Below are 12,850 nucleotides of genomic sequence, written 5' to 3' on the forward strand. Positions count from 1 at the left end.
ACACTGTCTCATAAAATGGAAGCGAAGCAAAATGCTAGATATTATGTATCTTCCCTTTGTCACACCAAAACACCTATCATCCATCAAGACATGGACTCCGCATGATCATCCCTGAAGGTGTCCTGTTGCATCTGGCCCCAAGACATTAGCAGTAGACTCTTAAAGAGGACGTGACACGTGTCTCAAAAAATTAGTTTGTTACCTCGCCAAAACCCCTGTGCTGTCCTGAATCTGACGCTGCTTTCCATTTTTTATTGTGTGCCTCTGTCATGGAGTTGTGCCCTTATTTCTACTTTCAAGTATACTTGTCTAAGAGGACGTTTCAGAAGCGTTTCCTCAGGGGCTTGTAGTCCTTCTCCTCTATGACACTGCCCAATCATTGCTCGCCAGTATCTAAAACTGGGTACACAGCGTGACTTTGTGATATCAGTTTATTCGGGAGACTATGATATGTGAAAACTAATACGAGTGTAAGTCACAGGCAAAGAACAGGGTCTCGTGAGATCACATTTCTCAAGAGGGAGGACTATATCCCCGGAGATAACTCTTGGACCACAAGCATATTTGGTGCCAAAGTAGAAAAATGGCATATCGCTACAAAGGATGGACAACATTAAAAATGGAAAGCAGCAGCAGATACAAGGTAACAAACTGTTTAAAGTTCTGTAGGTTGGGAGATGTGGGTTCCAGAGATCAGACTTATTTTTCCAGCACATTTTACAGATAATTGGATTAAGATTTTGGAATTGGAGGGGAAGTCAACACCTTGATCTTGTCATGGACCTCACACCAATCCTGATGGCAGAGTCCATGGTGCAATATCCTGCTCATAGAAGCTACTTCCGTTGGGAAATTCTGTGCCCATGAAGGGGGGATTTAGGACTACAACAGTGGTTCAGAGCTGGTACATTGTGTCAACCATGTCCACGTGCGTGCCAGTATGTAAGGTTCTCTTAGCAAAGCACCGCCCTCAATATCACACTGCACCCACTGGCGTTCCTTCCTTTCCTAGTTCATGTTCTGGCAACCATCATGGCCATCTTTTCTTTTGCAGCAGCAGCAGCAATTTCTACCATAGTAGCTCATCTGTCGGATCAGATCAGACGCTCACCATGCACACTTACACTTATAAGCATAGTGCGCCCATGATCCTGTCGCCAACTCCGCGGTAAGTAGTAACCACTTTATACTAGGAATACCCCACAAGAGCAAAGTTTTAGAGATGATCTGTCCCTGTCATCTAGCCATTACAATATGGCCTTTGTCACAGTCACTCAGATCCTCACGCTTGTTCATTTTTCCTCCTTCCGGCACATGAACTTTTAAGTGGATGTTCTCTTGCTGACTAATAAATCTCTACGCCTTGTCATTTTAATGGGATAATACATGTTATTTACTTAAGCTGTCCGTGGTTTTAATGTTATCGCTGAGCAAGGTGTTTTCTCATATCTAGTGCTCTTCAATATTGCGGTTATTTTGCCATTCAGAAGTCCAGGAGAACATTGTAACATTGGAGTGAATCTTTTGACATTTCAATTCACCAGCTTTGTAGAATTTTCCCCAACAATTCGACTTGCAACAAATTGATTAGCAAGTGCGGCACAGCTTCCATTGCCCCGAAAATACGCGTATAACCGTCTGAGGTCTCCTAGGATGTAGTGAACATCTTTATCACAAGCACAGTCTATAGCGTCATTCAGACGCCCGTTATTTTTTTGAATGTAAAACAAGTACCAATGTTCATCAGTGTTAGGTCAGTGTTGTCCCATTTTACCATGAGTAAAAAAAAAAACTTCAAATCTGATGCCATCCGTGTGCCGTTCATGATTCACATGGATCCATAGACTTGTATGGGTGGTTTTGATCTGTGACTCGGACAACAAAACAGAAAAGTCTCCATATTTTGTTTAGGTTTTTTTTTTAATGGTCACAGAGCCTTCAAAAGAAGTTGTCATGTGAATAAGACCGTGCGATTCACGGACATCTTAGTGAGGTCTTAGTAATGTCCAAGTTACCTCAACATAAAGTATATGGGCAGGTATGAATGAATAGTAGCTGTTTTTCATTGCAGTCTTGTCACACACTATTGTGAGGTAGCTCTGCACTGTTGCTTTGGAGGGCTGTGGTCTTGGGTTGAAATCCCACCAAGAACAAGATCTGCAAGGAGATTGAGTAGGTTTCCTTCCATACTAATAGTGAATTTAGATTGTGAACCCCATTGGGGACAGTGATCATAGTGTCTGTAAAGTGATGCAGAAAAACATAGTAAATAAATATTCAGTGCTTTAAGCCTTTCTCTCATTAGCTCTGTTGCTGAGCTGGGGGTATCAATATTCCGATTTACCATACATCAAAATATCTGCTGCATTCCCTGCCTGTTCTTTTATACTGGCTCTGATAGTCTCTCCTGATAGGCTGCACTATGCCATGTGATGTGAGCTGCACGGCGGTATGGAGAAGCCCACGTCGCAGCAGTTGGAGTCACGTGAGCCTTTCTTGGCTCATAGAATCTTCTGGTTTGTGTAAAATGATGGCAGACTTTTTGGGCAACTCCCACTAATCAAATTGCAAATTGTTTTAATTTGCCAGATTTGGGAGATGACCGGAAATTTAACTGAAAATCAGATTGCATCAAATTGATCCTCTCATCACATATAGACTGTGTGCGTGTGAGACTACCGTCAGCATGGAAGCGACCGTACTGTGCTTGTATAGAGTGACTTATTCCATTTCAATGAGCTCTGCAGAATACAGACTATGGGGAAAAATGCAAGATTTAAGGTACATTGCCAATGGCTGAAACTTCTACATATATTGGAAGAAAAAAAGACGTGCAAGAGGTTGAAATACTGCTACTTTCTGCTTTCATGACTTTGACACGGTATAATTCAATTTTCATGTTTATTATCACAGATCTGTATAAATAAGAAAAATGCATTTTCTTTGTTATGCGACTCAAGGCCTAGATTCATTGAGTTATAACATGTCTACAGTAAGGAAACACGTCTCTTATGACTTATGTACAAAGAAGATTTCTTTATGCCAGCCGCTCATCCAGAGGACAAGCAGACATTGCAAAATAAGGTCACCCACAATAACAAACTAGATAATAACCCTAGTTTATCTCTTAATTGCAGTTTTGGATTACGGAAAGTTTATTTACACTGAGCCATTGCTGCCGAGAAATTGGCCCAGCTTTTAAATGGAAATGTACTCTGTAACATAGCACTTCTTCTAAACAACGCGAGTGACGGCTATGTTGATTTAGTCCGACCACAGATACGCTGCTGGAACACCTGCACATCTGCATAATAATCCGAACGGGGAGAAGAGAATCTCAAGATGATTTCATTTTCTTTTCTGAAGGAAGTGACATTTTTACAAGTCATTTTTTTTAATGTTCAAACATTTATGATAATTAGGAATTATTTACAAGAATTGCTAATTACTCCTTTCCAGACCTTTCTATAGTTTTTAAACTTGTTTTATTTAACCCTTTGATCACTGCCGCTGTACTAATACGATACAAGTTTGCCATCACTGTATGGCGTGGGTTCAGGAGCTGGGCCCATTCCTTGTAGCACAGGCGCCTGCTGTGTTACACAGCAGACACCCGAGAGTAACTGCTGCTACTGAAGCTCTGTTCTTATTTAAGAGACCTCCAACCTGGTGGAAGTCATTCTTGAGCCTATCAGCCTTCATTTCTACTGTGGTATTAATCCCATGGATTCCTGCCTGTGTCTGGGGTGCTTAGGAGAAGAATAATTAAATAGCATAGTACCGAGGTTTTGCAATATCCCGTATAGGTGATACCACAGAGCGCAGGTTCAAATCCACTAAGAGTTCTGATTAAAAAGAAACCATAAAAATATATTTAAAAATGTAAACACCCCCCCCCCCCCCCCCTGGGTGCCCCAAACTTAAAAAGTGAAAGCTAAAAAATAATCTATTTGGCGCATGTATACAGTTAGGTCCATATATATTTGGACAGAGACAACATTTTTCTAATTTTGGTTATAGACATTACCACAATGAATTTTAAACTAAACAGTTCAGATGCAGTTGAAGGTCAGACTTTCAGCTTTCATTTGAGGGTATCCACATTAAAATTGGATGAAAGGTTTAGGAGTTTCAGCTCTTTAACATTTGCCACCCTGTTTTTAAAGGGACCAAAAGTAATTGGACAATTGACTCCAAGGCTATTTCATGGACAGGTGTGGGGAATCCCTTCGTTATGTCATTCTCAATTAAGCAGATAAAAGGCCTGGAGTTGATTTGAGGTGTGGTGCTTGCATTTGGAAGGTTTTGCTGTGAAGTAAACATGCGGTCAAAGGAGCTCTCCATGTAGGTGAAACAAGCCATCCTTAAGCTGCGAAAACATAAAAAAAAACCATCCGAGCAATTGTTACATTATTAGGAGTGGCAAAATCTACAATTTGGTACATCCTGAGAAAGAAAGAAAGCTCTGGTGAACTCATCAATGCAAAAAGACCTGGGCGCCCACAGAAGACAACAGTGGTGGATGATCGCAGAATAATCTCCATGGTGAAGAGAAACCCCTTCACAACAGCCAACCAAGTGAACAACACTCTCCAGGAGGTAGACATATCAATATCCAAATCTACCATAAAGAGAAGACTGCATGAAAGTAAATACAGAGGGTTCACTGCACGGTGCAAGCCACTCGTAAGCATCAAGAATAAAAAGGATAGACTGGACTTTGTTAAAAAACATCTAAAAAATCCAGCACAGTTCTGGAAGAACATTCTTTGGACAGATGAAACCAAGATCAAACTCTACCAGAATGATGGAAAGAGAAAAGTATGGCGAAGGCATGGTACAGCTCATGATCCAAAGCATACCACACCATCTGTAAAACACGGCGGAGGCAGTGTGATGGTTTGGGCATGCATGGCTGCCAGTGGCACTGTGTCACTAGTGTTTATTGATGATGTGACACAGGACAGAAGCAGCCAAATGAATTCTGAGGTATTCAGAGACATACTGTGTGCTCAGATCCAGCCAAATGCAGCCAAACTGATTGGTCGTCGTTTCATACTACAGATGGACAATGACCCAACACATAAAGCCAAAGCAACCCAGGAGTTTATTAAAGCAAAGAAGTGGAATATTCTTGAATGGCCAAGTCAGTCACCTGAAATCAACCCAATTGAGCATGCATTTCACTTGTTAAAGACTAAACTTCAGACAGAAAGGCCCACAAATAAACAGCAACTGAAAACCACCGCAGTGAAGACCTGGCAGAGCATCAAAAAGGAGGAAACACAGCGTCTGGTGATGTCCATGAGTTCAAGACTTCAGGCAGCCATTGCCAACAAAGGATTTTCAACCAAATACTAAAAATTAACATTTTATTTAAAATTATTGAATCTGTCCAATTACTTTTGGTCCCTTTAAAAACAGGGTGGCACAGGTTAAGGAGCTGAAACTCCTAAACCCTTCATCCAATTTTAATGTGGATACCCTCAAATGAAAGCTGAAAGTCTGAACTTCAACTGCATCTGAATTGTTTTGTTTAAAATTCATTGTGGTAATGTCTATAACCAAAATTAGAAAAATATTGTCTCTGTCCAAATATATATGGACCTAACTGTATGTGTGCATGTATATATACACTGCTCAAAAAAATAAATGAAGGGAACACTTAAGCAACAGAATATAACTCCCAAGTAAATCAAACTGTTGGAAATTATTGGCAATTTTCAAGACACACTTAATAAAGGAGTAGTTCTTCAGGTGAGGACAACAGACCACATCTCAGTGCCAATGCTTTCTGGCTGATGTTTGGGTCACTTTCGAATGTTGGTTGTGCTTACACACTCATGGTAGCAGGAGACGGACTCTACAACCCACACAGGTGGCTCAGGTGGTGCAGCTCGTTCAGGATGGCACATGAATGTGAACTGTGGCAAGAAGATTTGCTGTGTCTGTCAGTGTAGTGTCCAGAGGCTGGAGGCACTACCATGAGACAGGCCAGTAGACCAGGAGACATGGAGGGGGCCGTAGGAGAGCAACAACCCAGCAACAGGACCGCTACCTCAGCCTTTGTGCAAGGAGGAGCACTGCCAGAGCCCTGCAAAATGACCTCCAGCAGGCCACAAATGTGCATGTGTCTGCCCAAACGGTTAGAAACCAACTCCATGAGGATGGTCTGAGTGCCCGACATCCACAGATGAGGATTGTGCTCACAGCCCAACACCGTGCAGGATGCTTGGCATTTGCCACAGAACACCAGGATTTACAAATTCGCCACTGGTGCCCTGTGCTCTTCACAGATGAAAGCAGGTTCACAGTGAGCACATGTGACAGAGTCTGGCAACGCCGTGGAGAGTGATCTGCTACCTGCAACATCCTTCAGAATGACCATTTTGGCAGTGGGTCAGTAATGGTGAGCATTTCTTTGGAGAGCTGTATATATATATATATATATATATATAAAATAGAGCAGCACATTCAGCATGGCAAGAATCTGGATGCAAAAGAGCTTCCACAGGCATATACCAAACCTTGCATGTTGTAGTCCAAAAAAGGAAGCAGCACACCACTGTCTGTGAATAAGGAGCTATTTTATTTAGCCCAAGATGGCGACGTTTCGGTTCAGTGTAGCAAACCGTTATCAATAAATACAATAGCTCCGTATTCACAGACAGTGGTGTGCTGTTTCCTTTTTTGGACTAAATATATATATATATATATATATATATATATATAAATATTATACAGTGGGTACGGAAAGTATTCAGATCCCTTTACACGTTTCACTCTGTTTCATTGCAGTCATTTGGTAAATTCCAAAAAGTTCATTTTTTTCTCTAATGTACACTCTGCACCCCATCTTGACTGAAAAAATACAAATGTAGAAATTTTTGCAAATTTAGTAAAATAGAAAAACTCAAGGAAAGCACAGCTGCATAACGCAGGTCGAGGCGTTTGTGGCATCGCGGACGGGGTGTTATACTGCAATATGGGCAGGTTCTGAACTTTTTAATTATATGACAGTCCTGTTTGATGCTATTACTCTTGCACTTTATGCACTTTATTACTCAATTTGTCATTTCTTTATGCTTCAAGACAGTCCCATGTGGTAGACCTGTCACATACTTACCTATAGCCTGTTACTACTCCACTTTAACACTCTTATCTTACTTAATTTTTCCTCTTGTGTATCTCTTGTGCATGTTTCATTATACCTGTGATTCATGATATTTTATATTTTGTCTTACATTTTTTGAATAAAATTTAATATTTTCGTTATACTTCTCTTTGTAGTGGTGTGCATGGATACTTTTGCTGTATGCATTTCTAACACACACCCCATTTTTTTATCACTATGGGATTCAATGCCTTTTTGACCTGAGGGTCCCTGTTTAAATTTTGACATGTTTTTGGATATTTCTGTAGCTTTAATACATTTTAATATCCAGCTCCTGCTGGAGCTCTTACCAGTGGACACTTGCAGTCTTTACTCCTCTTCGGCCCCGGCTGCAATGTTGCACGTTGAACCTGGGGCTGACAGCATTGCCGGGGTGGCACATAAGTCACAGAGGGGGCACAGAGATCACTGGAGGGTGGCACTAAGATCACAGGAGGGCACATAGCTGGAAAGGACAGAGATCAAAGGGGGCACAGATCATATGGGAGCACAAATATCACAGGGGTAAAGAAGGGGGCACAGGGATCACGGGGGAGCACATAGCTGGGGGGCACAGATCACAAGGGTGTACAAAGCTGGGGCACAGAGATCACAGGGGGGCATATAGCTGAAGGGCACATAAATCACGGGGCATATAGCTGGAGGGCACAGAAATCACGGGGAGCATATAGCTGGGGGGGCAGAGAGATCACTGGGGGCACAAAGATCACAGGGGGCATATAGCTGGCGGGCAGGGAGATCACAGGGGGCACAGATCACGGGGGCACATAGCTGAGGGCACTGATCACAGGGGGCCATATAGTTGGGGGGGCACAGAGATCATATTGGGTCACATAGCTGAGGGACACAGATCACCAGCAGAAAGGTACAGAGCTGCGGGCACATAAACCACCAACACATAGGCACAGAGCTGCCGGCACAGAGATCGCTCTGGACTCTCTGGTAGCAGCTCCTCTTCTGGGACAGGAGTACGGGAGCGCATTGGGCACTTTCCTGTAATGAACGCTGCTTACCGTGCACTTGATGGTTAAAGGGCCGGCAGCTGGCAGGATACAACTGCTGGCTGAGCATTGCAAACCCCTGGTTTAAAAAGACACAAATATATTTGAACATCGGAAGGGAGTGAAGTGTGTGCGGCGGCAGGCCTGCGTGCCCACAGGAGGGCGCTGCGTGCCCCCTGTTGCACATGTGCCATAGGTTTGCCATCCCTGGTGTAGACTAATAAAATGTTAAAATATTTATCCCAAAGGGTGCAAACCAAAACTGGAAAAAATAAATGAAATAGTTTTATTATTACGGTATTTATAATCCCCCCCCCCCCAACAAATGGAGTAAAAATAAATAATTATTATTATTATTAATATTATTACAGCGACATTTATTCCATGGCGCTTTACATGTGAAAAGGGGTGTACATAATAAAAACGAGTACAGTAATCTTAAACAATAGAAGTCACAACCGAAACAGGAGGAGAGAGGACCCTGCCCGCGAGAGCTAACAATCTACAAGGGATGGGTGAGGATACAGTAGGTGAGGATAGAGCTGGTCGTACAGTGGTTTGGTGGTTGCTGCAGGTTGTAGGATTGTCGGAAGAAATAGGTCTTCAGGTTCCTTTTGAAGGTTTTCATTGTAGGCGAGATTCTGATATGTTGGGGTAGAGAGTTCCAGAGTAGGGGGATGCGCTGGAGAAATCTTGTATGCGATTGTGGAAAAAGGAGATAAGAAGGAAATAGAGAAGGAGAACTTATGAGGATTGGAGGTTTCGTGAAGGTAAGTACCAGGATGCTAGGTCACAGATGTATGAAGAAGACAGGTTGTGGATGGCTTTGTATGCCATGGTTAGGGTTTTGAACTGGAGTCTTTGGGTGATGGGGAGCCAGTGAGTGCATTGACAGAGGGGAGAGGCCGAGAAATAGTGGGGGGGTAAGTGGAATAGTCATGATTGAGGAATGTACGGATCCGGAAAATATTTTTGAGTTGAAGTCTGCAGGAAGTGGAAAGGGATTGGATATGTGGTTTGAAGGCGAGATCAGAGTCAAGGATTACCCCCAAGGAAGCGAGCTTGTGGGACGTGGGAGAGTGAGCAGCCTGTTGCCTGCTGATTTTGCGAGCTTTGGTATGTGTGAGAGGAGCGACCGATTCGAGAGCTACAGCTATTGTGGTGTTATATTAAGTGGCAGCAACGTCCGCATTGTGTAGGGAACTTATGTCTGTATGAGGGAGAAGGGATTCAGAGATTGAGTGTGGATCGAGGTCTTTAAGATTTCTGTGAGAGTGTGCAAGTTTGTGGAGTGGGGATTGTGTACCTAGAGAGGATAGGGAAGAGAATGTAAGTAGGTTGTAGTCAGAAAGAGGGAGAGGTGAGTTAGAGAGGTTAGATTGGGAGCAGAGGCGTTAGAAGAAGAGGTCCAGTGTGTGGCCATCTTTGTGAGTGGCTGCAGAAGACCATTGAGTGAGGCCGAAGGAGGAAGTGAGAGATAGAAGTTTAGTAACAGCTGAGAGGGAAGTGTCAATGGGAATGTGGAAGTCACCTATGATCATTGAGAATGTCAGCAGAGAGGAAATGAAGTAGCCAAGTGGTGAAATGGTAGCAAAACTTGGTGTCTGGCCCTGGGTACAATGGCTACAGCTACTGTAACATTAAAAACTATCACTCATACAACAAAAAACAAGCCCTCATACAAAATGGAATGAAAAGTAAACAAGATATTGGTCTTAGTATATGGCAGCTGAAGTTAAATTTATTTTTCCAAGTACTTTTATTTATTTCTTTTAAAATATAAATTTGGTATTGTATTTGGTATTCCAGATCTTTTTTCCACAACGTGAATATTATAAGAAATAATTAAAAAAAATAAGTTTTTCCTTCAATTCTACTTGATTGTTTTCCTCTTTTTCAGTACATTATATATTAAAATGAATGGTGTCATTCAGTAACATAGTAAGGCCGAAAAAAGACATTTGTCCATCCATTATATATTAAAATGAATGGTGTCATTCAAAACTACAATTTGTCCACACAAAAAACAAGCCCTCAAACAGCTGTGCATTCAAAAAATTTAAAAGTTGTGGCCATTGAAGGAAAATGAGGAAAAAATTTAAGTGCAAAAATGAAAATGGCCCTGTTCCTTAGGATCTAATGTTTTGTAAAATCTCTTAACCTAAAGGGTAAATGGTTATCAGGCTCCAGAAGAAAAAAAAAAGTATGCTACAGTAAAGTTTACAAGCAGCTCATTCTTTGGCAAAATATCAGTTTTTCTACACTAAAATGTACGTTTTCAATTGATTTTACTGTTTCAGGGTTTAATAAAATATGTAAAATTCATAGGCTTAACCCCTTCCTGAGATGGCTTTTAACATTTTCGATTTCTTCCTCTTCTTCCAAAATCTATTGCTTTTTTTTAGTTTTTTTAATGACCTGGTAATATGATTCTCCAGGTCAGTTCCATGATGGAGATGCCAAACATGTATACAGGTTGAGGCATTTATATGGAAACACCTGGGTGGGCCATTTATAAAGATACGTCCAAAATGGCCGACTACAAAATGGCCACTATGGTCACCACCCATCTTGAAGTTTTCCCCCTCCCATATACTAACGTGTCACAAACAGGAAGTTGATATTGCCAACCATTTCCATTTTATTTAGGTGTATCTATATACATGGCCCACCTATGTTTATCCCCATATCTTCCCACCCTGTAATATTTTTTTTATTTTTAACTTAAGTGGCGAAGAAAAGTCGGAAATTTGTAAAATGAAAAAAAAAAATGATGCACTTCCCTGCCGGTGCTTTGTAGATTCTGCTGTCCGAGGTTGACAGCGGTATTTAACAGGTTTACAACTGTTAGTGGCAGATCATGGCTGAATATCCCAGCCATCATCTGCTGGGAAAGATGTTGACTCAAAAACTCAAAATTAGGAAGCTGGAACCATCTGTATGTGATTTGTCAGTAGGGAATTAAAGGGAACTTGTCACCCCCAAAATCGCTGGTGAGGTAAGCCCACCGGCATCAGGGGCTTATCTACAGCATTCTGGAATGCTGTAGATAAGCCCCCGATGTATCCTAAAAGATGACGTTAGATTATACTCACCCAGGGACGTTCCCGCTGTTGCTCCGGGTTCGGCGCCTCCCATCTTCATCAGATGACGTCCTCTTCTGGTCTTCATGCTGCGGCTCCGGTGCAGGCATACTTTGTCTGCCCTGTTGAGGGCAGAGCAAAGTACTGCAGTGCGCAGGAGACGGGAAAGGTCAGAGAGGCTGCAGTTTTGAAATAACGATTTGAACATTCAAATCTGTGAGGAAAAGAAATAAGCAGCATGGGCATGAACGTTCAGAAATCTCATTCGCTTATCTGGTACAGTAAAAAGTTGCATTTTATCCACATGAAAAAAAAACACAACAAAAACGCAGTGTGTGAACAATCCCAAACAGAATATGGATGCAGATTTTGTCGCAGATCCATATCAAAAGCTGCATCAAATCCCACCATTTTTTTTCCGTCTTGTGAACATGGCCTTACGTATGGTGATATTGTGGTGCCCTAACTGCAAGCTAAGTAGGAAGACCACTCTGAAAGCGGCATAGATATAGTGAGTGCCAAGGTTGCAGTCAACCCTGGGCCCAGGAGTCCAAGGCCACGTGCACATATGAAGTGTTTTGTGAGTTTTTTACCTCAGTATTTGTAAGCAAAAAACAGGAGTGGGTGATAAATGCAGAAGTGGTGCATATGTTTCTATTATACTTTTCCTCTAATTGTTCCACTTCTGGTAATGGCTTGCAAATACTGAGGTAAAAAAACAAGTACTCAGCGTGTGAACGTAGCCCAAAAGGTCTCTTTGATTTATATGAGAAGATCGATTGTTTCAAAAACCCATCATAGTGGGACCCAGAAGTTTCAAGTTTCGCCACTACATTTTGTGGCCCTTCATAGGTCCCAGGGGCTGACAGCAAAGGAGTATCGCCATCCCCAATCTTGTATTGCATCAACTTGCTAACTATGTATTGATCTGATAACACCATAGGGTGCCACCATTTATGGCTGAGTGGAACAATAGTTGTTTAGCAGCACACATTCCCCCCCAACATATTTCACCTCATGTGTGGTGTCATCAGGGGATGGGACACTGGCAAGGGACACTGCATATGCTGTGAAACATGAAACACCTCATGATGTTATCAGATCAATAAGTAATTGGCAACTTGATACAGAATAATATAGGCAGATTAGGGACAATTTTATACCCTTTATGCAATTTTAATGTAAATAATAATAAAAGCTAAGTTTTATGGCCTAAAACAGAGGGATATTTTTAGGGTGCTCCCCCCATTTGCTTAATACAATATACATTCCACCAAGACCATTACTGTCCTCTTTTTCTATTTGATATTAGTCCCAAATCTCCACACCCTTGTCAAGTCTGTGGGCATAATGTCGTCAGACTTCCATTTTAGCTTGTGGCTATTAGAATCTTGACCTCATCTTCACGCACATCTCTCTGCAATCATATTTCAATCTCTCTGCATCTCTCTGCAATCTCTCTTCACGCTGCAATCATATTTCCTGTCACATGACCGCATGGACCCTCATGGACCACCCACCACCCTCATTAACGCAATCCGACGTATGGTTTCATTTGGACATTTTGCTTGATTTGCGTCTGGCTGCGTTAG

At 41.9% G+C, this 12,850-nt stretch overlaps 1 protein-coding gene across 3 annotated transcripts in view; it reads left to right on the forward strand.

The window, feature by feature from the left end:
* The window catches only part of PCDH10 (protocadherin 10), an 86,425-nt gene that overhangs the window by 35,616 nt on the left and 37,959 nt on the right, over positions 1-12,850 (forward strand). The window contains exon 5 of one of the 3 annotated variants that reach the window (XM_069743951.1): positions 3,138-3,868. The exons of the other annotated variants lie outside the window; for them this stretch is intronic. Coding sequence (XP_069600052.1) covers positions 3,138-3,202 — 65 coding nt within the window. The 3' untranslated portion in view covers positions 3,203-3,868. Of the gene's footprint in view, positions 1-3,137; positions 3,869-12,850 lie in introns of those variants that run through there. 3 annotated transcript variants of the gene reach the window in all.

The sequence above is a fragment of the Ranitomeya imitator genome, chromosome 1 (genome assembly GCF_032444005.1).
Source record: "Ranitomeya imitator isolate aRanImi1 chromosome 1, aRanImi1.pri, whole genome shotgun sequence".
Lineage (NCBI taxonomy): Eukaryota > Metazoa > Chordata > Amphibia > Anura > Dendrobatidae > Ranitomeya > Ranitomeya imitator.